We start from the raw sequence: 26952 nt of genomic DNA, 5'->3' as shown, positions 1-26952 counted from the left end.
GCTTGCTCTGGCTCTGCTTGGCTGAATCTAACCGTCCTCAGTGATACAGGGAACAAGAAACTCCCCTTCTGGGCCTTGATGGTTGCTATCCCTTGGCTGCCCAGGTTCTTTTACTCCCTCCTTTCAGGAACACTTTTTACACAGTGGACCATGGGCTTTCCCTTCTTCCTGGAGATCTCACCAGCTGTCCAGTGATGTCCTCACTTCGGAAGGCGATGGATTCAAGTTCATTGCCACGGCTGGTCAAGGCCCGAAGGCAGGAGTCCCGACTCTCAAATCTCCGTTCGAGGAACTCGATGGATTTTCGGGCCTTTTCTTGTACCACACGGGCATAGCCCCCAGCCCGGTGGTCTGTCTCCTGCCCTTTGGCGAGGCCATCCAGCTCATTGATCACTGATGAGACAGAGTTTACAATCAGCAATTATGCCTGCCTTCACCCTTTGTTCTCTGCCCACTTACTTTCTCAGCCAGGCACCTTCGCATACAATAGAGGCCATCTATCCACAGGAGTTTTCCAATGAAACTATGGATAGGCACTTGTGGGGATAAAAAAGGGCCCAAGACTTTTAGTGAGCCTCAGCTTCTATCTACCTCTTCTGAGCCCCATCTTCCTCCCAGGAGGAACTTAACGAGATTTTTTGGAGCTGGCATTCCTTAGTTATAGGTTCAAATTAAAAGGGCACCTTAGAGACATTGCAGCAAAAGAGTAAGTAAGGTGCCTGTCCTCAGCTACTTGGGTCTGAACCACAGCAGTCTAAAAGAGGGCAGGGTCCTATTGCTCGCTTTGGCAGAGTACAGGGAAGACACCAAGGAAGGACAACCAGACTTATTTGCAAGGGCCCTGGTATTTCATGAAAACATAACCTTGGCACATTACCTCCTTGATACTCTGTGTGTGTGTGTGTGTGTGTGTGTGTGTGTGTGTGTGTGTGTGTGTGTGTGTGTGTGTGTGTGTGTGTGTGTGTCTGCCTGTCTATGTGTCTGGGACATGGCTTCATTTTCTGGTGAAGATTCTTTCCAAAATTCCAGCCAAAAGCCTGAGGTCAAGTGGGAAATATGCACTCCTTGGGGGCTTGGGGAGAGTTTGGGGTCTGAGGCCTCTCCTTAGTATAATGATTCATAGCTTGGGGAGTCGGCATGAGCATGCTGTTCCATGGTGAGCCTGGCACTCATTGTCTGGGTATTCAGAAACATTTTCTGGAAAGGACCCATATGAGAACACACACACACACACACACACACACACACACACACACACACACACACACACACACACCCACCCATGCTTTTAGCACCATGAAGCTGTAAGGTCCACACAATGTGTGGCAGTGGTGGATGGGTGGTATGGTACAGCAAACAGAACATCAAACAGGAAAAACTGGTATTCTATCCCAAATCTGCTTTCCTGCTTCCAAACTAAACAGGCTTCAAAGGGGACGCTTGTTTGTGCTTCTGCACCAGGCGGGACTTCTCAATGCTTGGGTCAGACCTAAAGAGCACAGAGCAGGTTAAAGAGCACAAGACACAAGCAGTGAAGGCTGTAAGCTTAACTCTTTGTTGCTCTGGTCATAGGGCAGGCGTCCACCAAGGAAAGCATGCATGAACAGGCGCTCCCCTTACAGTCCCGAGTACAGGGATCTGCCCAGCTAACACAGGGTCAAAGCGCCTGGCCTAAGTGGTTGCAATACAGCTGTCAGTTGCTGGTACCCTTAGGGTCATTGACTTTGCTCTGAATGTATCCTCTAGGTTTTCTTATGTTTGTCCCTTTCCTAGCAAATCTGGATTTCTCTAGCAAACTTAAGCTCTTCAGGGCCAAGGGCCACAGCTCGGACTTTTACTGTATTTCTTAGGAACAAATAGACTAAGCACACAATAGGGGCACAGGCAGTGCCAGTGACTGCTAGCCTAGGAAGGTATAGGAGGTACCTTTTTGTGGAGGCAACCTTGAGATGGCAGTGACCATCTAGCAAAAGTGACCCATCTACTTTCTTTTTCCTAACTAAAAACCTGCTGGAAGGGAAGTACAGTGATAAAGCCTGTAAGCCAGTGCACTAAGTACCAGAGAGGCAAGCAGAAAGCTCAGGGCCATGTGTGGTTCTGTTGTTCTGCCTTATGATAGAGGCTGTGTTTCTTTTGAAGTGCAGCAAACCTTCCCTTAGGTCTAAGGGTCTGGGTTTAAGAGGTTCTGTCCAGGCCACATGGGGAGGGGGAAGGAAGACAGGGAGGGAGGACTGCTTCAGTGCCAACATTCTCAGGTGGTGCTAACGTGTTTCCCACAACCCCCCAGGGTTCTACAGGCTCTGCAGGGGCGGATGTTTCCTGCCCTTTGTTTCCACCCCCATCTGGCACTAAGACACTTGGGACTGGGAGGGAAGGTCCAATGGAACATCTTGGCATGGATGTCAGAGGTGGCCTGTCAGGCAGACTGCCAGTCTGGTGCCTTTTCCAGAGAACATGGTTCTCGAACTTGCTTCAGATGGCTGCTGGGAGAGAGGCATTAAAAATCCTGGGCTTTGCAATCATCTTACACAATCCTTGTCCCTTACAGTACAGCCAACAGCTATAGTAGCTACATCAACTATATTTGACAGGTATCCAGAGACCAAAGCACACCCCAAGGCTGACCCACCATGAAGCTTCAAGAACTAAGGGTACCCAATAGTCTCCAATGAGCACTCCAGCTAGGAAAAGCAGAGATGCTTACCCTCCACCAGTACCAATAGCCCAAGTGGTAGGAAATGAAAGGCGTGAGCCAAAGGTCGTGCTCTGGAGGGTTCCTGTCAGTCTGGCCTTAGGGTGACATTGGCCAGAAGAATGTTACCTCGAACCAACAGAATGATCATGAAAAGCTACAAGACAATCAGACCAAAGGCATCTAACCACTTCAAAATCCTCCCAGCCTCCCTGCCAGACCACCCAGCAGCACTGCCGTTATCTGCCAGGGCTGAGTGTTTACCAATAACGGGAACCAGCTTTGCTGTTTTACTGCAAGCTTTATAAGGAAAAAACAAGGGCTGGGCTCATGCAGCCGCTGGTTGCTGGGACACGGGAGTCCATTTGCTCAAGCAGTTTAAGCCATGGATCAGCCATAATAATTTGAACTACTCTGATTAATAAACAATTTTTCTTGCCCCATGCATTCCCTGCAAATCCTGTCTTACAACATGCACAGCCAGGTCAGCCTGCCTGGCTCCGGGCATGTGTAGAGGGGCTGTTGTTCACTCTCAGTACTGTTCTGTCCTCCCGCCCAGCTCACCAATGAGGGGCACCACCAGGATGTACTTCCTGCTCTCCAGCAGCCGAGCTAGACTGGCCAGGTGGTCAATGAAGCCGTTGGTATCTGGTACGAGGAACAAGGGTCTGATCTCCAGCTCCATCTGCCTCATCTGACTCTGGTCTTCCAAAACAGCCTACAGGGACACAGAATGTGAGGGAGCAAGAGAGTGAGCAGGCGGGTGAGCCAGGGCCCTGACTCAACAGTGTGTAAGCATCCTGCCCCCACACATCTCTCCCCTTCCAGAGGCACAGCACCCCTTCAGGCCTGAGGAACAGACCCACGGGCTGAGCAAAGTAGCACAATCAAAATTAACATAGACCAAATGGCCCAGGGATGAGGTGTCACTAAACCTTGGCTGTCACTGAGAAAGGACCCTGATATTAAAAATAAGTTTCTGAAAGGATCTTAAGACTAGAAATTAAGAACGCAAGAAGGGAGTAAGGAAAGGGGCTCCACATGTTATACAGGCAGTATGCACAGAGCGCTTCTCCATTCAGCACTTAGGAATATCATATCAGAACTGATCTTCCTTTCCTTCCTTGCTTTGCTCCTTCTCATCCCTTTTTAAAAGGGGTCAGGGAATATAGTGTGGTGGCATAAGCCTTTTATCCCAGCGTTTGGGAGGCAGAGGCAGAGGCAGAGGCAGAGGCAGAGGCAGAGGCAGAGGCAGAGGCAGAGGCAGAGGCAGAGGCAGAGGCAGAGGCAGAGCAGGCAGAGGCAGAGGAGGCAGAGGCAGGCGGATCTCTGTGAGTTCGAGGCCAGCGTGGTCTTCAGTTCCAGGACAGCCAGGACTGTTTCATAGAGAAACCCTATCTGGAAAAACCAAAAAGGAAAAAAAAAAGAAGAAAAAGAAAAAAAAAAGATGAAGTTATGACCAAACTCATGCAAAGAGCAACAATCAGAGAGATTATAACTGCTACCATCTTTCCTAGCTTTGCACAGTATTTCTTAAATGTGGGTTTTTTTACTCTACCTTTTTTTATTTTTTGAGATAGGATCTCTCTTATTTAGTTCTGGTGGTCCCAGAACTTGATACATAGGCTAGGCTGGCCTTGAACTCACAGAGATCTGCCTGCCTCTGTCTCCTGCTGGGATTAAAGGTGTGCTACCCCCAGCATTTTTGTTCAACTTATACTCCTTTGCCACAATCCTATTCAAGCAATACTATCACTGACTTCATTTTTCCTTTAAATTGACTTTATTTAAATAAAGGACATTTTGTTGTACCCTAGTGCAAACTGAAATGCCATTAAAAAACAAAACAAAACAACCCAAAACTGAAGCGCTCCTCCCCATACTACTCAACAATCACCTCCATCACCTTCTGGTCTGTGTACAAGGCACCCTCACCCTTAGAAGCCCACAAGCTAGGGACTGTCTGTGCTATAGGCTTTCACATCTCTGGGAAGCTCTGTGAACATCTGCAAAGCCCAGTGTCCTCTAGACTGATAGTCTGTCTTACATGGCTGGCATAAGTTCAGGGTATAACTATCACTACCTACGGAATATATTATTGTGCTATTTCCTCTGGGGACCATGGCCAGGAAGCACACTGGTCGACTGGATCTATCTGCTCTGGCAGATTCTGTGTAGGGAGCTAGCCAGTGGGAATCCAGAAAAGCAGGTGGGCAAGTCCCAGTCCCCTCACTCCCTCTTATGGTCTTCTGAAACATAGCAACTGCAATGACACAGACCCAGAAACAGCAGAGGAAGTATATGTGCGTGCCAACTGAGATGGGGCCCACAGTGCTGGGCCTGGCCACCAACAGTCAGCAAAAAGGCTGCTTCGGCTACACTAAGAGTGACAGTAAAACTGAAAGGGCATGCCTTCAAATGATAGGGGTGGCTTTTCGGTGACCTACCAGGGACCTTTCCCTATGAGTAAGTTGTTGCTGCCACTGCCACCACAGTTGGCGAAGACACAGGCCACAGTACAATGGCAGCATGAGAAACGTGGTTCAGAGGCCCAGTCTGCTGAAATACTCCAGTTGATCTCACACATAGCACAAGGGGAAAGTGTCAGCCACCTTTCCAGGGTTTTGGGTCACTGTCCCTCCCCAGAGAGTTGCCAACAGGATAGTAACACACAGTTCTTGGCCTGGGCATTCACAAGAACAGGAAATGGTTCTGCTTAGGTTCAGCAAACACTCCGCAGCCCTTTTTCATGCCGAGGAATAGCCTTTTTCCAGGCTTCTGTTCTCTGTACAATTCTACCAGAATACCTTCCCTGGAGCCCTGGGCTCCATATCTATCTTTCTGGGAGAGAGGACATAACACTCCACCCCATGGCTCATGAATGACAGGACTAGCCTATGGTGACAGAGGAGGTACCACATCTCTGTTTTCCTATTTTGAGAAATGACATGCAGCCTCTGTTAGACTTCCATTAAGAAAGTCACTGACTGCCATTTTTTACCCCGGCCTTGGTCATCCCACCTGCATGCTGGTGGTGAGCAGGAGGCTGGGGCAAAGGGAATCTACCTGGGGTTTGATGATAGGACAGATGTCAAGCTTAGAGTAAGGTGCAGGGAAGCATTGGTTCATGGAGCTCTGGTTCATGGCCAGAAAGGTGGACTAGCCATAGCCTCTCAGGGAGGTTGCAGAAGGCTCCCTGGGAATGGGACAGGGCCAAGCTGCGTGTGGTGGTCAAAGCTGGGCTGCCCTCATCCGGTCCCAGGGACGCCTGCAGACAACTTCCCCTAACCTGGCTCTGCCCAGTGAGTCACCACACAACTGCTTCCTGTTCCCCACATGCCCTCATGGAGTTTCAGGAGATTAGACAAGGTTGCTGCCTCTTCTCCTAGGGTACCAGTGGGCTTGGTGGGTGAGGGGAGTCATACCTGGGTCACAAGATTAGTTCAGCACCAATAAAAAGAATGTCAGATCAAGAAGGTTTAGGAGTCAGGCTCTCTGCTATGGGTGTCTGTTTCCGGCCCTTTCTGAGTGGCGCTGTATGTGTTTAGCATTTGCCCTCCCAACTTTTCCAGATTTTACCCGTCAGATTCCTGGCAGCTGTGCACGGCGCCTGTGCCGGCTGTCACGTCCCATTCTGATCTCTGGGTCGCACGGTGAGAGAAGGACACAGGATGCGCAGGGAGTGAAAAAGTGATGTCGATGGGGAGAGTGCCAAGTCCCCACTCACAGCCATGGGACGCTCAGGGAGAAGGGGGAAGCATGCTGCTGTGGAGTTCAGAGGCCGGTAGTGAGATTTATTTTTGTTTGTATGAATAAAAAGCTGCAGAAGCCTCTGGTGGGAGTGAGGGGGGTGCAACTGGAATGCTGAGATTCAGACAGATCAGCCTGGCCTGGAGTCAAGTGTGCTGACCCGGAAGGAGAGTTCCACAGGAGCCCTCTGACTGTAGCTCAGCCTGGGCCACACTGGTTCTTAGACAGTGCACTGGGAACCTGAGGAAAGTGAACACACTCCAAGGTGGATGCGGTGGCAGAAAGGAGGACCAAGAGTTCAAGATCAACCTTGGCAGGAGACCTTGTCTAAAAAAAAAAAAAAAAACAAAAACCCCAAAACCCTAAAAACCAAAACCCATAAAAAATAAGCAAACATGTAAGCAATCACAAAGTCTTTAAAAAAATTTTCAAAAGTAGATACTCCAAACCAGATTTATGGCAATGAGAACCATGTTGGCATGAAGTGTGCAAGAGAGAAATAATTTCAGTTTGGGAAAAGTGCTAAGCATCCAGCTATCTCTCAGGAATAGGCGCTACCTGGAGCACCATGACAGACTACTGAGACAGACACAGTATGCAATAGCTAAAGTAGCTGACGGGCTGTATCTCTAGAAAGACTCCTTTACTTCCTTCTCCACAGTGAGCACGATTTTATAATGCTAACCCACTGGAAATTGAGACACAAAATTACAAACAGCCGGAGGGTGGGGGGTTTAGGTAGGGTGAGGTGGGGTGGGGTGGGGGGTAGTGGTGGTGTGGTGCAGGCCTTAAATCCCAGCTCACAGGAGGCAGAGGCTGGTGGATCTCTGAGTTTGAGTTTCAGGACAGTCAGGGCTGTTACACAGAGAAACCCAGTCTCAAACAAACAAATACTACTGGCCTCCACAGAAGTATACAACAGATCAGGAGAACAGGGCAGACCAGGCAGAGGCTTTCCTAAGTCCTTCTACTTGGGAGATCCATACAGTGTGGCTGCTTCCTTTCCATCAAAGGGTGATGGAATCATGTAGGCTCTGTGTTCTTCATTACTCTGGAGACAGAGTAATGCCATTAACAGAAATGAGGTTTTATAACACAGCAAACTTCTACATTCACCTTGCATGTAAGAGTACCTTACTTGGTGCTTGACACACATTAGTAACAACAGGGACAATTTCTACTCTTCTTGTACAACTCTCTTTTATATTCTGTGCATCTGAGTGACCATCAAAGATACCAGTAACTGGGAATAGGGAGGGGAAGCACAGGGGTGTTTATTTATTTTTAAGAACTTATTTTCAACTGTGCATATGTGTGCATGTGTGCAGGTGCCTATGGGGACCACAGGTGTTGGATCCCCTGGAGCTGGAGTTATAGATGGTTGTGAGCCTGTGGTTGCTTGTAACTAAACTCGGGTCCTCTGGAAGAACAGTTAAATACTCTTAACTGCTGAGCATCTATCTAGTCTCAGAATTATTAATTTCTATTGTGAGACTTAACAGCAGTTGGGTACATTGGTATGTACATGTAGTCCCAACTACCTGGGAAACTGAATCAAGAGATTGTTTGAGCCCATTCATGAGTTCAAGGCCAGCCTGAATAGCATAGTGAGACTCTCTTTCTTTTTTGGTGTGTGTACGTGCACATGTGGCTTATATATGTGAGTTTATGTATACTTGTGCCTATGCATGTGCATTCAAAGTCCACAGCAAGGTATCCAGATATCCTTCTCTATGGTTTTTCACTTTGTCTAGAGACAGGGTCTCTCTGAAGTGGAAACTTTATGTTTCAGGAAGTCTGACTAGCTGGCAGACTCCCAGGTTCCACCTGATCTGACCTTCCCCCCATGCTAGGGTTACAGGCATACACAGCCATGTCCTGCTTTTTATATGGATTCTGGGGATTTTAACTCAGGTCCTTATGCTTGCAGAGCAAGAGCTTTATACAGTGAGTGATTTCTGCAGCCCTGACACCGTGTCTTTTAAGAAAAAAAATAATACTTCTGATTTTCATTATTTATTTTCTAGACAGGGTTTCTTTGTATAGCCTTGGGTGTCCTAGAACTAGCTGTGTAGACCAGGCTGGCCTTGAACTCAGATCTGCCTGCCTCTGCCTTCTCAGTGCTGGGATTAAAGTGGCATTATTTGCTAATTTTTTAAAAAAGATTTATTTATTATGTATACAGTGTTCTGCCTGCATGTATCCCTGCAGGCCAGAAGAGGGCACCAAATCTCATTACAGATGGTTGTGAGCCATCATGTGTTGCTGGGAATTGAACTCAGGACCTCTGGAAGAGCAGCCAGTGCTCTTATCCTCTGAGCCATCTCTCCAGTTCTATTTGTTAATTTTTAAAAACGTGTGCATGTGTGTGTGTGCCTGTGTGATCTTATGTGCGCTACACATATGCAGGTTCCTGAAGAGGCCAGATGAGGGTATCAGGATCTCTGGAATTGGAGTTAAAGGCAGTTGTGAAGCACCATAGTAGGGTTGCTGGGAGCCAAACCCAGGTTCCTCTGCAAGAGAGGTGCTCTTCCCCCACTTTGAGACAGGGTTTTCACTGTGTAGTCCTGGCTTCCAGGAATTCACTCTGTAGACCAGGCTGGTGTTGAACTGAGAGATCTGCCTGACTCTGCCTCCTGAGTGCTGGGACTAAAGGCGTACACCGCCCACTACCCCCTATTTTTTTGATAGGGCTTTACTATGTTGCTCAAGTTTGCCTCAACCTTGTGATCCTCTTGCCTTAGCTTCCTGAATAATAGGAATTACAAGTATACTCAACTGTGCCTAACAATACTACCTACCTATTTTTCAGAACTACCTGGAGTGTAAATGAAAAAAAGGGAAAAGAAAAAATTTAGCATGGTGAGATAATCACTGGCAGAAACCAAAAGGAGCAGATTATACACTGGCTATGAAAGTGAGAGAACTTCCCTGAGAGGCTCTTGGAATCCCTTTTCTGGATATCCAAAAGCACCACAGGGATAAACAGATGTTTAAGCCAGGTGTGCGCATGCTCATGATGCAGCACTTGGAATGGGGAAGAGTCTATGAGGACTGTCCTGAGCTTGAGGCTGGCTTCAAAAACAGAAACAAAATACAAGTAGAAAAACAAAACAAAAAAGAAGTGTATTTACTTTTTTTGGGGGGGGGGCAGAGACAGGGTTTCTGTGTAGATCTGTAGACCAGTCTGGCCTTGAACTCAGAGATCTGCCTGCCTCTCTGCCTCCCTAGTGCTGGGATTAAAGGCATGTGCTACCACTGCCTGGCTTGTATTTGCTTTTTTTTTTTTTTTTTTTTGAGACAGGGTTTCTCTGTGTAGCTTTGGAACCTATCCTGGCACTCCCTCTGGAGACCAGGCTGACCTCTAACTCACAGAGATCTGCCTGCCTCTGCCTCCTGAGTGCTGGGATTAAAGGCATGGGCCACCAACGCCCAGCTTGTATTTGCTTTTTAAAAAATAAATTATGATGACCTATTTGCTTGAGACTCAGTGATAGGGTTTCTGCAGGATGTGGTGGCATACATTTTTAATCCCAGTACTCAAGAGGCAGAGAGGCAGGCAGATCTCTGTGAGTTCAAGGCCAGCCTGGTCTATACAGCAAGTTCTAGCCTACACAGGACTAAATAGTGAGACCCTGTTTCAAAATAAATATAAACAAACTCAGGGGCTCTCTGTTGTTTAGGCTGGTCTTCAGAGTTCAACTTATTTTCCCACCTGAGTTTCTGAAAAGCCGGGATTACAGGGATATCAGGACTTAACATAAGGCTCATAGGGTCTAATTATTATAGGAACTCAATGAACTCAATCACATAGTCTCATCCTCTAAATAATACTTTAAAGAAAACCCGGATAAGTTAAATCTTTTAAGTAAAATTTTTTTTTCGTGCATAAATATTTTGCCTGCATGAATGGGCTGTGTACCATGTGCATGTACAGTGCCCCTGGAGGCTGTAACAGGGTGTCAGATCCCCTGGAAGTAGAGTTACAAACAGTTGTGAACTGTCATGTGGGTACTGACTGGGAATGGAACCCCCATCCTTTTGAGAGCAGCCAGTGCTCTTAACTGCTGAACCATTGCTCTAAACCCTGAATTTTAATAAATAACTCTTGTTTTGAAAAAGCCAAAGAGATATATACTCTCTTTCTTGAATGAAGGGCTAAGCATGACACTTCTGAGCTTGCTATAAGCATCAGTCTAAAGGTGTTTCAGTCAAAGGCTTGGCCATTCTGGCATTCTGGAGGAAGATGTAGATGTTTTGTAGCCAATGAGGTGGCAGCAGCTGGAGCTGCTGGTGGTCCAGCACCATGTTATGCACAGAGGCTGAAGTAGGCCTGGGTGGTGCCCAGCTCTGCAGACTGATGTGCTTTCCTGCCTAGGGGTGAACGTGTCCCTGGACTGGTAGTATATTGGCTCCCACACTGTCTCCGACAGCTAGGAGCCAGGGCTGAGTGTCTGCCTTCCGCTAGCTTCCATACAGGTGTATGTGTGGGTGGGGAGTGCTCTGTGCATACCCCATTGTTCCACAGTGCCACCCCCCCTCCACTGGCTGGGTGGCAGTATGAATGGACTGTGGCTATATTTAGAGTGAAACTCCTGGGGCTACCACAAAGAAGTGACTGCATCTTCAGGAGGGTGGGTGGGCGGGAAGGGGACAGGCGAGTGAAGCTATTTTCAGAACACAGGTCATTGCTGGCTACAGAGCAAGACTGTGGCCATAATGCAGAGGGAAACAATAGCTGTGGCCAGAGGAAGAGCCTGTTATGTTTCAGGTGGGATGTTTGCAACTGCTCAGGAAACTTGACCCCGCCCAACAGCAGCACAAATCACAGGAGAGCCTCATGGAATCAGGAGAGAATGCAGGAGATTCACAGGGCCAGGACAGTATGAGGTGCCAATAGGCCATGCCTCATGCCTGGAGGAGGATTTTCAGTGACTTCTTGGCCCTGCACGCCTGGTTAAGAATGAAAACCTTCTGACCAACTTCTCAGACCAACCATGTACCTTGCTAAGGACTCTAGACATCTCCCAAGAATGAAAGTACAAATAAAAACACAGATAGAAAGCAGTGAGGTAGACAGGATTAGTACAGTAGGTAGCACGACCATAGGCAACAAGGCAAAGCCTGGGCTAAGCCAGAGCGTGTGGTCTCAAAGCCCTGGGTGGGTGGACTTGGCACCCCTCAATATCTAAGGGCCTGCCTGGGCTCTGTAGCTCCAGCTGCACAGCCCTGAGAGCTCCCCACACCCCTTTTCTGACCTCTAATCGGCCCCACTCACCAGCCTCTTTGCAGTGCCGGAAGCAGGGAGGGACAGGCTGCAGAAGGGGGCCAGGCCTCACCTCCCCCATCTCCACAGATGAGCTCGAGGCCCAAGGGTCTATGTGGGAGCAGGGAAGTGGAGGTGTGGGCTACAGCCCCAGATCACACTTGGACTTTATAGCCATCCTGGGGTGAGGGGGCTTTTGTTCAACCCCATCTTCATATCCCCTTCCCCAAACATGTGTGGTTCCTGTTTTGCTGCATCTGTAAAAGGCACTGGGAGCTGGGGACCTGCCTTACACCTCTCGGTTAACACCCTGGAGACTGATGGAGTTCAGAGCAGTGTAATTTACAGCCCATCTCTCCGATCTTAATTCACTGGATGCTTCTTTCTTCCTTATTGTATTAGTGTGACCAAGGTACCTGCCAACAATAATGGTCTCTTTAGCTAGGAGACTCTCCCCTACTCCCAGGACAATTTATACCTTTTCCTTGGGATTTTCCCCCTTAAATTAAACAAAAAGAGGAAAAATAGAGAAGGTTAACATGGGTTTGAAGCACTGAGGCCCTGTGGTTCTGGGCAGAGAGCCAATGGCCTGAGGGCACACACATGTGTGTGCTCTCCCAGAAGGGCCTTCACCGGCCCTGTTTTACAGCTACCTCGGCACAGACTCCAGGGTTCACGCATATGGCCAGACAGATGTGTCTGGCTTACGTTCAAGGCTGGAAAATGAAGAATTATGGAAGTGAAGGGCCCCGGGCATTAAAGAGAAGGGGGAGGTAAAAGGGGGAATTTTTCCTCTGCTGAGAAATCCTCCTGTGGCTATGGGGCTGGAGGAAGGAGGCTGACAAGAGGCAGGGCCGCCAGCAGCAGTACATGTGGGGCCTGTTCTTAAAGGGGCCAATGCAACCTCCTCTGAACAGAACTGTGGGACACAATCAGTGGCCCTGGAAGTTAGGTTTTATATTAGATCTCCAATTATTAGGACTGCGTATTGCTTGCATGGCCAACCAGACAAGTGTACTCTAGCCAAACTTGGAGTCGCTACAGCGCGTGTTATCACAGCATCTTCCTCCCTTTCAGGAGGGCCTCACCATGTAGCCCAACCTGCACACTTCAGGCTCACTGTAGAGTCCAGCTCTGACCTTGAACTTGTAATCTTCCTGTCTAAGCCTCTTGAGCATCAATACATGAAGTTACTACCCTGGCTTATTTGTACCTGATCTTCAAAAACAATTTCCTATTCGTTAATTTAATGCAGTGGAGGGAGTAGTTACATGTACCAGTTCTCTCCTACCACATGGGAGCTGAACTCAGATTATGATGTTTGGTGGCAAATGCCTTTACCTGCTAAGTCATCTTGCCAGCCCTGTACTTGATCCTTTTTGTTTGCTCATTTTTTGAGACAAAGTCTCACTATGTAGCTCCGGCTGTCTTGGAATTTGCTTTGCAGACTGGTCTTGAACTTACAGAGATCTGCCTGCCTCTGCCTCCTGAGTCCTGGGATTAAAGGCATGAGCCACCACACTCAGTTAATACTTGATCTTTTCTAAAAAAATTTTTATTTATATATGTATGAGTGCTTTATTTGCATGTATGCCTGAAGGCCAGAAGAGGGCATCAAACCCCATTATAGATGGTTGTGAGCTGTCATATGGTTGCTGGGAATTGAATTCAGGTCCTCTGGAAGAGCATCCCTCCAGACCCCAATACTTGATCTTTTAAAAGACCTCACTCACAAGCCAAATCACTTATTTAAATAATAGCTTCTCCCAGGGCTGTGGTGGCACATACCTTTAATCCCAACTCTCAGGAGGCAAAGGCAGGTAGATCTCCTGAATTCGAGGCCAGTCTGGTTTACCGTGTGAGTTCCAGGACAGCCAGGGTTATACAGAGAAATCCTGTCTCCAAAAACCAAAAGAATAGCTTCTCTACTGCATGGTCTACTCTGAAATGTCTTCCCTGCCCCCACTTTTGTGCACCCCAGCCATCAGGACATTCGATGCTCAATAAGCCGAGCACATGCTCTCTGATTCCTAGGAATTCATAGTACAGTGGGGGGAAAGGCCCACAAATAACTGTAATATGAGACATGATAGCAGTCCCACAAATGAAGTATAAATCAACACTGCAGGAACCCGAGAGCATAGAGACCAATTCCTCCTGGGGAAGATCAGGGAAGGCTTCACTGGGGAGGAGTTTCATTGGGAAATGCAGGGACAGTAGAATTTCAACAGGTCACAGGAAATGTAGAACAGAAAAAGAGCCCTTTGGATTGAGAGACAGACTCAACAAATATCTAAAAGTGGGAAAGGGCAGGGTGGGTGTAGGGAGTGATCAGAGAGGAAGGTTAGTATCGCTATCTGGGCAGGAGTCTTAATGCCCAGACAGGTACTTTTTACACACTATTGTTCATCCCAAGAAGTCTGGCAACTATGAGGCAGGTACTGTGTCAAGTTCATTTTACAGATTCAGAAACAGGTTCAGAGAAGTCAATCTCTTTGCCCAGTGTCTAATAGCTAACAACGGCTCATGGGGAGTGTGTTAATGGGAAATAAAGTAGAAAAAACACACTGGGAGCAGACTGGAAGCCTAAAATGTCATTAGAAGGAATTAAACTTTATTTCACTAGCCAAGCAAAGGCACTGATGATTTCTGAGCAGGGGAATGGCTCTATGGGGAAAGAACTGAGCTCATGGTGTGGCTGGAGCCTGGTTGCCAGACTGAGTACTATATAAGTCCAAGAGGAGCCATTCACAGATTATAAAGTCAGTGGCACCCTATGGAACTACACAATGCAGGGCCCTAGTTGCTATAGTTCAACAAGTCCCTGAACTAGGGTAGCAGTAGCAATGGACCTAAGAGGGAGAGGAGGGGTGAATGGACAGGATATGATAAGAAATTGGATAGCAGGGGTAAAAGGTCATGGTAGAATTTAAAATGATGTTCTACTTGCTACCATCAATGAAGTCAACCAAAAATTTCTGGTAAATACCAATTCAGCTTGCTAGAGTTAACAATAGAAAGGATGGTCAAGTTAAAAAAAAAATGGCAGAGGAAGCCTGGGAAAGTAGTTCTGACTAGCAGAGAAGACAACAGTACATTCAATGCGTTAACAGGAAGCTGGAGGAAAGAGGCTTATGGACCCAAAGCTATACAGAAGTTAACAATAATGGGGACTAAGTTTTGGAGGCTTCCTTCCTTCCTTCCTTCCTTCCTTCCTTCCTTCCTTCCTTCCTTCCTCCCTCCCTCCCTCCCTCCTTCCCTTCCATTTCCTTCCATCCTTTTTTTGGTGAGTGGGTTTCATGTAGCTCAGGCTGGCCTTGAACTTGGTTTGTAGCTGAGGATGGCTTTCAACTCCTACCTCCATATCCCATGTACTGGGAGTACAGGCTCACACTACCATGAACAGCATGACCAAATATGGTAAAAACAGGTCCTAGGTGATTTCTGGCAGTAATTTCTTTAACCGCTGGACTGATAGTCAAGACATGGAGGTGGTAACTAGAGGTGGAACTTTTGTGAAGACTGATGGTGAGAAAGAAAAGGGCAGGAAGAGAAACTTGAAGATGATGCTGTTCTTTGGGCCACAAAGAGGTTTACAGTCAGACCCATGGGAGGTTTGTGTAGGTGGCCACATTACAATAGGCAGGCATGTAGAGGAATATTGTATGCTGGATCCTAGTAGCAGTAGGACATCGGTATGACTAAAAGACCAGCTCCAACTGTTATTATTCCTGCCCTGGGGCAGGGTCATGAGACTAATCTCAGACAAAGGAACCACTTGTGGCCTAGGAACTTTGGTAGCAGTGTCTCATGCAAACCTCTGGGGACAGTAAGAGGGAGGGTACTACCATTCTACTTTGCAGATAAAGAAACAGGCTCTTCAAAGTTAAATAATTTTCTCAGTGATATAAGGCTAGGTAAGTGTCAGCCCCTGAATTATATCAAGTTTGCTTGGCTTTCTGCACTAAAACCATATGTTTAAGAGAAGAACAGTATGACAAGAGTGGTGACACTTGCCTTTTAGGCACTTTGGATACAGAGGCAAGTAAACTCTATGAATTTAAGGTCATCTTGGTATAGACAGTGAGTTCCGGGCCATGCAGAGCTACACAGTCTCAAAATGGAGAGAGGGAGGCATGGGGTGGGGGAAGCTAGGAGAAAGGGATAGATGGGAGAGAGAAAGAGAAGGAGAGGAGGGAGATGAGAGGTGCATCTGAAGAGAGACCTAAAGACACATGCTTATCTGGGTGATGGTTGCCCATGCTTTTAATCCCAACACTTGGGAGGCAGAGGCAGGTAGATCTCTGTGAATTCGAGGCCAGCCTGGTCTACAAATAGAGTTCCAGGACAGCCAGAGCTGTTAGACAGAGAATCCCTGTCTCGAAAAACCAAAAAAGACACATGCTTAGAGAGGCAAGGAGGTACGAAGTCTATTAAAGGAGCACAACTTGCTTGGAAAAGTAAGTAGTCAGTAAAAGGAGACAGATCTGCGAAAACCATAGAGAAAAACTTGCTAGAAATGAAGGTTCGGGCTTCCAGGAGGCTGGCAGTGGGGTAACCCCTGAATGTAGATTAGGTAACTTCTCCCTAGGAGTATGTGAAAAGTAATCTGTCCAAATGGGGCTCTCCCATTACTTTGGGAACCCAGGTAAGTAGCCTGTGGCTATGGCAACCTAATCCCACAAAAAAAGAGTGCCCTCCATGAATATCTACATATGGGGAAAGAGAACTCTGAGTCCCTTAAGTCCCATGAAAGACTGTATGTGTGGTGCTGACAGAGTCTCACAGGAAAAGTGGTGCTCATCAATATTGAGAAGATTCTGCCTTAGAACTCACAAGGAGGATGCAGAGTTTGAGTGCAAGGTGGAGTATAACAACAGATGCCCTGCCACTCCCTGCTCACGTCACTTCAGGGTTTGTATAGCCACACCCTCAATGGCAATCAGCTTCTCCAGTTAGGCTTTACCTGGATCTTTTCCTGGCGACGCTGCTGCTCAGCTATCTTCCTTGCTAGAGCCAGCTTCTTGGCCCGAAGTTCCCTGATATCATCCTCGCCCCCACTGCCTTCAGCCTCTGAATCTTCCTCAAAGTCTTCAATCACCACATCTTCTTCCTTGGGGTACAGACACAGACAGAGGTTAAGAGGAGATAGTGAACCATGGTACTTAGTGGGTGCACTCTCTTCCTTTAGCCCCCCACCCCACCCTATGCTGATGGGGGAGTACTCCTTGCCAAGGGTTCCCTGGAATGTGCTGGCAGGAGCTGTCACTGTGTCCTTACATCCTAGAGCTTTTTCTTACACACTCACACCCATGACACTCATAATCACATATGCTTACTTGCATGCTTGTGCTCACACTCCTTTGTTCTCCTGTACACACTCAAACACAAACTTTGGACCTGTTTTCATTTTGAAAGTATAAATGATCCAAAGGGTAAACGATAGAGAAAGCTCAACTGCCCAATTTAAATCTAATTTGTATTAATAATCTGATAGGAATCAACTCTGGCCAACATCTGGGAGCTAAGCAATGAAGCTCCCCTGCCCCAGACAGCATCAAGAGCAGATGCTGCAGCTCTATAGACCTCGCCCTGATTTCTTTTTAAGGCCACAGCCTGGTGATGTGGGGACTTCTGGGCCCCATTAAAAAAACTCACATAACATAGCCTTGCTTAGCTGCCCTCCAAGGGCCTAGGCAGAGTAAGGAGGAGGTGGCTGGCTAGCTTAAGGAGCCTCCTTGCCAGGCTGATGCAGCCCTCCCCAGGGATGGCACTTCCTCACTTGCAGCCTCAAGTCTCAGCAGCCACTGCTCCCAGGGTGGTCCTAGCTCCATTCCTCACTCTCTTACTTTTGGCCTTGGTCAGGAGAGAACATACAGCTGCCCAAGAGAGCTTCCTTTGAGGAATGGGGCTAGTAGGGAAACATGGGGGGTGATTCAACAGAAGGAAGATTCCTGTAATTCTAACAGGATGATATTGATGACTACACTGACAGCTTAGCTACTCAGTGCTTTTTAATGGGTTGTATACAGGGCTATGTTTTTCATACATTAACTCTTAATTCTCATAATTGCACATAGCTATTAACATCTGTGCTTTATTTATTTCTTATTTTTGGTTTTTCAAGACAGGGTTTCTCTGTGTAGCTCTGGCTGTCCTAGAACTAGCTCTGTAGACCAGGCTGGCCAAGAACTCACAGAGATCCACCTACCTCTGCCTCCCGAGTGCTGAGATTAAAGTTGTGCAGCATCACTGTTGGGCCATCCATTGTTAATAAATGGGGATGTTTAGAATGAAACAGCCTGCTCAGAGTCATAAAAGTGGCAGGAAGCAGGGCAGGATTAAAATTCAAGTGAGTCTGACCCCCATCTGCCCTTACCAATCATAACGAACAGCCTGCAGGGCAGGTTCTGAATCAAGAGAGCAAGCTCAGATCCAGCTCTTAATTTAATGACTGAGCTTTGTCAGGCCTGGACCTATTAAGGCAGACTGGGATTCTCTTGGTGAAAAGTAGTTAATAAGCGTAGGTACGGTGATGAGAAGGGGATCTAGGGAAGATGGTGATTTGGCAGTAGCCCTAAGAACTACAAATTGTCCTGTTACAAAGAAAGATGTCCAAGGACACCCCATCGCCACCACACACCTCTTCCATAGCTAGACTGCAGTATGCTGAGATGGGAGCTAAGGATAGAATCTATCATTGTCCTGAGAGAGCTGAGGGGGGTGGGTCAAGGGCACTGTCCACAGGCATTATTTATTTGTCAATACCATGGGAAGGGAGACCTCACATCCATCTCTTTGCTCACAGGTTTAACCTGGACAGGAGCAAGTGCAACAAGATGCCTGATGGCCCACAGAGGAAGAGTATCCTTGCCTGCTCTGACCAGGGATGGACAGTTAGCACTGGTTTAGAGTGAACAGGACTGAGGTCAAAGGAGGGTCACAGAAGCTTGTCTGAGGTTTGCTTAGCTCTCATAGCAAACGAGGAAGTGCAGGGTTATGAAATTACACAGAATAGGGTAAGTAGGGTTTCCCAGGGACCACTGACATAAAGGAACCCAGGAGGTTCGTGGGAAAAGGAAGAAGTGGGCAGACTGGTATGGGTCACGAACCTTTGCCTGGTCACCGAGTCTCAGGAGAGCAGTGTGGCACAACTAGATCTGGCACCAGAGGTAGCCTGATCCTTCGTTCTAGGGTGCCTCTTTGCCTAGCTAGGCTTGTGTTGCCAGTTCTACTGTTCAGAGACATCTTACAGTCATGCTGAAGATCTGGCTTTGCTCAACCTCCACTTCCTACTTTAGCCTTCCAGTGCAGGTGATATAAAGGAAAGAGGTACTGGCACCATGGCCCTATGTTTCCCACCCTGTGTCCAGGGCTGCAGGGGCACTGTTCCGCCTGCTAAGGTTTGGACACTCCAATGGCTTTGGCAACTCCACTCTCTCCTCCCATGCTGACAGCTCATTCTTTCCTGTATTCCCTTCCCAGGTTTCATCTGGAGAGTCTGGAATCGTGGGCTTAGCTACAGCCCTGGAACCACCTCTGTCCTGGAAGCTGAGCCCTGTGTCATCAGGCATGGGGTGGAGTTCTCCAGCTATCCTAATGAAGTCAGGCCAAGACTGCTTCTCTGAAGACTCTGTTCCAAAGGTGGCCACTCTATCACTGCCTGAGATCCTAAACGACAGCTTCCAGCTGACATCTGGCTTCCTTGGCCTGTTGCTGATTTCATCCCTGTACCCCGCCCTGCTCCACCGGGCGCTTGAGACTGCTGCGGGCCAAATGACTGTGTTGGCCTATGGGTGACCTGGCCTCTGGCGAGAATTGCTTCCGTCCCTTCCCTCCATCCCATGTTCCTTTCTACCTAAGGCCCCTGCCTTTAATACTATGGGGTAAAAAGAAGGAAAGAGCCAACCTTCAGGCAAAAGTGAGATGTGTATATGTACCCAGACAAGAGTACCCACACCCAGACAAACAGCAAGGAGGCTGACAGTGACACTAAATGCACACATGCTCCATTTCTACCACACAGTCACATTTACTCAGAACCCACAGACCGCAGGAGAGCTGGCAGCAATGTTCATTTAAACTGACACACAAACTGGGCACATGCAGATGACCATCAAAGCTCATCTCCAGAAAGACATACATACAAACTAGGGCAACTGCCAAGGAGGCCTGCAGGGATACAAACGCGTGTACATGCATAGTGTGTACATACATACATACACAGACAGACAGACAGACACACACGAGTCTGGAGTGAAGCAAGGGCCACAGGAAAAACCAAGGGCAAACAAACAAGAGGAGAATTCCTTAATCACATCAGGATGTGCAGGAGGGAGGGAGGGAGGGAGTAAGAGAGGGAGAGCAGGCAGCAGGGGGGGTAGTGAGGGGTGATTTTCCATACAGGGCCAGCAATGTCAGCTCTTCCTGTACGTGAGCCTGAGGCTGGAGTTCAGGCCTGTGCTGTGCTGAGCTCCGCACATCTATAAACTTGATCCTCAGCCTGAACCCTAACACCCCTCTCTCTCTACTGCCTTTCCTAAGCCTCTAGAGCTGAACATTATTAAACTCTTTCCTCCAATGCAACATTAAAAAGAAGCATCTGGAACTCGTAGATGAAGGCATTGGGGTGAACTGGCAGGAAGGGGCACCAGCAGAGTGCACTCTTGAGAAGTCGGCTGTCATATCAACAGACACTGAACTAAGAGGCTATAAATAACCCAAGGAGAAGCTCCAGCCTGGGCATCAGGGCATGGGGGAAGGGGAGCCTTCTCTCTGTCATAGCGGGCTCTTCCCGCATAGTACCTCATCTTCCAGTTGTTTTCCCTCTTGGCTTCCCATTTCCTTTCCCATGGTGTCTGGGACGGGTGCCACTGACACATATTTTCCACCCTTGAATGCCAGCAGAGGCTCTTCTTGTCCACAAAGGGCTTCCAGAAAATACTTCAGCACTGTGACCCTTTTGCAGTCAGCTGCAATAACCTACAGGGCGAGAGGGAGAGAAGAAAAACAGCATTTTCTGAGAGGGAGGATGAAGATGAGAGGCAATGTTAGCTGCAGGGCACATGAGAATTGTGTCAAAGTTACTGGGGAGGGAGTAGTATGAGCAACAAGAGTGTGCGTGTGTATGGAGGCAAGCAAGGACCAAGGTCTTCTGAAGGAAGGAAGTCACCAGGGCTTTACTTAGGTCACCCCTAGGGCAGCAGACAACCTCAAGACCAATGCCAGGTGCCTTCAGGGCTTGTGCTTTTCTTTTACTAAAGTCCTGTTATGAAAAAAACAACAAACACAAAATAATTTCTTCTAAGTTTGTAACAGCAGTTGGATTGCTGCGGGTTGGCTGTCATAGAACATGGCTTTCTAGCACCCCTGGTGCCCATCTCCAGATACTCTCCAGGACAACTTGCAGACTGAAAGATAAGTTTTCTTGGCTGTTTCATCTTAGCCAAGTCATTCTGAACTCACCTGGATGGAACCTGCCTCATCTGAGAACTGGGCAGGGAATTATCAAGAGGAGGTTGGGTAGAGTAGGTGAGTTCACCAAACCTCTGCTCTCCAGAGTTCATGAGTTGCTCCCATGTTGCTACAGCAGCACATATGACAGTGCTGTTAGAGGAGCCGTGGTCGTTACCCTGAGCAACTGTCACCTTTGTAAAGGTCTCCGATGAAGAAGTGTCCACACGCACCTGGACTGCAAGGCCACTTGTGCATGTCTTCACCTCTCTCTGTACCTGTGTTGCCTGCAGTGTCGTCCTTCTGGCTATCTGGTGCCCCCCTTCTCTGAGACTCTGACTTCTGGGGTCCTGTTCTTGCCTATTGACTAGATAGATGTTCATCACCAAAGAGGTCCCTGGCTCAATGTACATCTAAGTGGCAGAGTGCTATTTTTACACCATAATCGACAGATACCACACAGAGGGCAGCCCTTTTACCATCAGTGATTCCAGGGCACAGCAAACAACAGAGACCCATTTTAAAATTTTATTTTATGTGCTTGGGTGTTCTACCTGCATTTATGTTTGTACAACACATACATGACTGGTACCCAAGGGATCTAGAAGGTAGTCTAGATCAGATCCCCTGCAACTGGAGTTACAGATGGTTGTGAGCTGCCATGTAGGTGCTGGGTACACGGGTCCTCTGGAAGAGCAGACAGTGCTCTACCTGATGAGTCAAATCTCCAGTCCCACCCACCCCAAGACCCATTTTTAACCTCATTTTTGAATGTGAAAGGACAGGTGAAGGACTGTTGTGGAGATTGGACAGTCTCGGCTCATCATTTCACTGTGCACATGCCAGCTCCTCCATTCAGAAGAAGTCCTCTAGTGCCAAAGATGTTTCTCTGGCAGGATGCTATGAGAATAAAGTGGGCACACAACAAGCTCATGGGAAAAGACTGGCAGGCACAGAGAAACTCACTGGAGACCACAGGAACAGATGACACAGGATGATCCATGTCTTCCAACACAAGGTGGAACTGTGGCATGTGGCTGGCCAGAGAGATTGCTTGCCCACTAGTCATCTGTGCCACAACTTCATCCTCTGCCATCTTCTTCCCTGCCCAGATGCCACTCACCTATAGCTATTGCCACCATAGGATAGGGTATTAGGCTAAGTATCTGACCACCTCCATTTAAGAGGGTTCCCTGGAGAGGCTTAGAGCCTCTGGAGCTTAAGGGGCCTGATTCTAGATTCCTCCCTGAAGGTCCTGCCTTGGGCCAGGGCAGGTAACCATGGTTCCATCTTGTATATTCAAACATGTGATGAGGAAGGCTACAAATACAGAAGCAGGGGCTAGAAGGCATGAAAGACCAAAGCTGAAATGAGTAACAGCCTGGCAGGCAGCACGCACAGGGGCCGCCCTGCATCCCCAGCCTCTCACTTGCAGAGGAAACTTCTGCATTTCCACAAGACTGCCAGTTTCCTCTCTGTGGTCTAATTTTAACCACCTTGTCGTTACAGTGTGTGTCAGCCACCTGACCCCATTATGACCTCTGACCTTATGCCCCAGCTACTGCTTGCACTATGGAGAATTATGTAATGGATCCAGGACTTTCCTTTCTGGCATGAGACTGCTGCCACTGAATGAGGTGGAGGAGGTAAGGGAGTGAAGAGAGGAGAGAGGAGTTTACAATGGTCCCTGGTTCACCTGGATGATGAAAAGGTTATAGAAGCCCCTGTTCAATGTGTAGCAGAAACCTGCCCAGGAGGAGACAGTGTCTTATGCTCAGGCAAGTGGGAAGGAACACCTTTGTCATTAAGGCAGGCCCTGGGTGGGTACATGGCTCAGGAAGCAAGTGTGATTCCTGGCCAAGAGGGAGAAAGGCCACATGTGTGGACGTGGGACTCCTGGAGATGGGGATTTCCAGGGCACAGCAGGAGCCTGGGGTGCAGACATCCTGAGCCTGCCAGCAACACATCCTTAGAGGTTCAGTGGGAACTATCATGAAGAAAGACAAGCAAAAAGGAACTCCCACCCTGTCCCAGTTTTCATTTCCATGCCTTTTAGAATGAACCTAGTTTCCCTGGGAGTTTTGTCTGCTATGGTCATTCATCCTTGCCCTTAAGGGCAATGACACTACTGTGACTGCTAAAAGAGCTCTGCTCCATTGGGGTATCTATGTTGGAGTGAAGAGGTCCAAATAGGATTCTACTTGTTTATACAGAGACAATTCATCCATGTTTTGGAAGAGTATTTTCTCTTCACTGTAATTCAACCAACAGGGTTGAATAAAGTTGGACACACTATTCTTAGGTTTCTAAGTACAGTGTGGCAGTGAGAAATGTATTCAAGCTCTTTAGTAAACTGGGCAGATGACAAGCAGAATGTCTAGGGCTTGCCAAAGATACAGGGAAACCTATTTCCAGCCTGCTGGGCTGGTTATAAGAGCATTTGCCATAGGGTGGGAGGAATAAGTCTGGTGGAGACAGAAACACAGCCCTCTTGACCCTGGAGTTCTATTGGAGGCTCTGGTTGAATAGTCCCCAATACAAAGGGCTCTAGTAGTTGAGTCAGAAAGGGACACAAACAACAAAAAAGTTTAATATGTTAAGAGACATATCAAGATGGAGAAAACCTTTCAAACAATTTGCTTTAAAAAGCAAACTTCAATGATCTCTGCTCGGCAATGAAGTTTCTGACAGGAGAGAGGTTAAAGGTTAAAGGGGTTATAGGTTCTCTGCTTGGAGGAGGGAGTACCGATGAAGTCTATGATGTAATTCCCACAGGAACTCCTTTCATGAGCACATCTTTCCATTTTGTATCAATGAAAAGCAGAGGATGTAAGTGGTATGTCCATTGCTATTTGGGTAAACTACATTTTTCTAGGAGAAATCTGGGTAGGACAGAGTTCATCTGGGTTGTGACAATAGGGGTGGACTGGGGCTAAAAGTGAGTAAAGGACTGTTAGACTAAGAATGCCATGGGAACCTTCTCAGTGTACCTTCTTGGTGACAGCCCTTGCCCTTCTAAGAGGAAGACTTACTTTGTGGCTGACTACCAAGAACTCCAGAGTTAATGGACAAAATATCTCACATGAATCATTCCTGCTTTGAACAGAAAACGGGTTAGGTCAGGGAAGAGCTGAAAGAAAAGCACCTTAAGAAAGCCCCTTTCTATCTCCTTGAAGGTTGTCTGAAGTGGCTCCCCATCAGCAGCAGGAACTGAAACCCTAAGCTTCAAGGCTCTAGCTATCTATCACCCCATCAGGTACACACACACACACACACACACACACACAACCATGCAAAAAGGAAAACTGAAAGCTTGATGTGGAGCGGTGATATCAGTGTCTGTTCTGACCCAGGCTCAGTTCCTTAGAGAGAGATACCGTGAGCAGGTAATGAGGCAGGCAGGGGCTAAGGGGCAGGTCCTGGGAAAAGCAGAAGAAACCTCTAGATTGACATAGGAGAAGCTTGGTCTACCATTTGGGGTATCTTACATGGGGAGGTGGACAAGCAAGAATGGTGAAAACTGAGCAGAAGTCCACACAGAAACAGAAAAGGAATTGGTGCTACTTTATGGAAGGTGAGGGACAGCAATAGAGAAAGGGAACCAAGCACCAGGCATCACATACTGACAGTAAGCTGAGTTCCAAGATGCAACACCTCACAGCAGCCTTGGGGAAGAGAGAAAACCTGGACTAGGCAGGAAATAGGAGGAAGGGTTGGAATGCTGACAGGCCTCTGTAGCAAACTCTTGAACAAGAGGCTCACTGCACCATAACAGCTAGTTACTTTGCAACATTTCTTTCACTAACTTTTGGTTTAGGGGAATCAGAACTTGCACCACAGCCAGTCCCGTCGTTCCTGCCCTCCCCTTAAAAGTCCAGCTTGCCACTGCTCCTCTGGTTAAAGAGAAAGAAAAAAAAAAAAATCACATGGGTTTTCCCCCTGCAAACTCAAGTTTACAGGTTGTTTTTCCTGTTTCTTTAAATGGAGCCAATTATTCTCACATTTGTTGAAACCTTCAATCAAGTTTTATAGCTTGTTAATTTTACAAAATGTCCTTAGAGCAAATAAGATGCAGACAGGAAAAGTGAAGTCTTGCTGAGATTAAGAAACCTTAAAATAGACTCCAAATCTACCACCAAAGCTGGTAAAATACAGGCTGCTTGGCTGGCTTCTGAGGTCAATTAGCAATGGGTTAATTATCATCTTTAATAAGCTAAGCCTACAGGATTGGCTACAAGAAACTGAATGCACACTGTTTTTACAAACCAGGAACTTCTAGCTATGTGGGACTCACCCTGACTAGAGACTGAGGGTGGGAAGCACACTTCTGTGGCAGCCAAGGGTGGGTCAGCTTGAGAAGGGGTATGCCAATGAAATTCAGACACAAGAAATTAAAGAATCCCACACAGGGAATCCTCTGGAGCTGGGAGAATGGAGGAAATGGTTTATTCACATTCCTAGGGGGAGGGGCTTCCTGGCAGGGAGCAGACTCTTAGAAGCAGGAGGGAAACTGGCCACAGGATGCACAATCACTCTGAAGACAGGCAGTAGTTTAGGACTAGGAGATACACACTCATAGTCTGAGTCAGAAGAAGCAGGTATAAAATGGAGAGAAGGTCAGGGGTTAGAGGAGTGAGAGAGGAAGAAGCTGTACTTGGGCTGGGTGACCAAGATGAGATGGAGAAAAAGCACGAGATCTGTACCAGATACATCTCTGATGACTTGGGCGTCCCTTGGGTGTCCAAAGGGTCAACCGGAATAGCCTCTCTTTCCTGATCCTGTGCTGAAACACAGCCTCATTTCTATGCAGTATGCCAAGCCCAGGCCACTTCTTGGTTACCCTCCCTAGACCTATGGTTGACCTGTGTAGATGAAGAGAAGGGTCAACAGGTCACAAGACAAAGTGCTAACAGCCTTGGTCAACACACAGTACCACAGCATTCATGAACTGGGTCCCATCCCTGTTTCTTCAGAGGAGGCAACGTGAACTGTCAGCAATCAGATGGAAAAGATAGATGCCTGTTCTCCAAATCTATGCATACCACATCCACACATACCACATGTGCACACACATGCATGGCAACAGCAAGTCTCCTAAAGGCTGAGAGACAAGAAGTAGCAAACAGTTGGGTGAGAAGATTGGGTAGCAGTAAGATTACTGAAGATTCAAAAGGTGTGGGAGCATGGTCAGTGGGAAAGATGTCCTAACTGCTACTTCCCTAGCTGTGCCTATAAAGACAAGTCAATTTCTCAGAGCCTCTATTTGCTCAAGTTGTTTCTGAGGTGTAGAAGGTATAATGCATTATATCAAATATTTAGCAAGGTGCTTGGCCCAGGAAGCGTTAGTGTTTTTCTTCTTCTCTGCTTCATTTTATTCAGAGGTGCCTAATACCACTGAGAGGTTTAGAAGCTGGACTCAGGCAAGCTGGGAACAAGGCTGGAGGACAGACCAGAATGCTCGCCTGGCCACTGACAGTGCTTTAAGTTTTAACTCATAACTAAGGTGCTAGACTCAGGCTACTGAGCAAGTCAGCTGGTGGAGAGAAGGCCTGGCCTCTCTCTGGCAGTCCTTTCTTTCTTCCTATTCTCCAAAGACCTGGACCTAACCATAGGCATACATGCAATCTGCAGGACTCGGGAGAGGACTTAACGGCCTGGGCAAGCATGACACTAGTAGTATGAACTATCAAAAATAAAATTCCACTTTAAGTCAAAATTCTGTCCCCTGACAGTCGTGTCATGGGTGGTAGATTTGCCTCAAATAAGGCTCAGCAGGAGCTTTGCCCCAGGT

General features: G+C 47.6%; 1 protein-coding gene across 6 annotated transcripts in view; it reads right to left on the bottom strand.

The window, feature by feature from the left end:
* Window positions 1-26952, bottom strand: part of Smg6 (SMG6 nonsense mediated mRNA decay factor) — a 231825-nt gene that overhangs the window by 4753 nt on the left and 200120 nt on the right. For 4 of the 6 annotated variants that reach the window (XM_027426761.2, XM_027426763.2, XM_027426762.2 and 1 more), the window contains 4 exons: window positions 20514-20690; window positions 16675-16821; window positions 3257-3410; window positions 182-393 (listed from right to left, as the gene is read on the bottom strand). In XM_027426761.2, the coding sequence (XP_027282562.1) occupies window positions 182-393; window positions 3257-3410; window positions 16675-16821; window positions 20514-20690 (690 nt within the window). Of the gene's footprint in view, window positions 1-181; window positions 394-1280; window positions 1490-3256; window positions 3411-16674; window positions 16822-20513; window positions 20691-26952 lie in introns of those variants that run through there. The other 2 variants (XR_004770736.1, XM_027426764.2) reach the window with 2 other exon arrangements.

Source organism: Cricetulus griseus, chromosome 7 (assembly GCF_003668045.3).
Source record: "Cricetulus griseus strain 17A/GY chromosome 7, alternate assembly CriGri-PICRH-1.0, whole genome shotgun sequence".
Taxonomy (NCBI): domain Eukaryota; kingdom Metazoa; phylum Chordata; class Mammalia; order Rodentia; family Cricetidae; genus Cricetulus; species Cricetulus griseus.
This window is presented reverse-complemented; position numbering and strand designations above follow the sequence as displayed.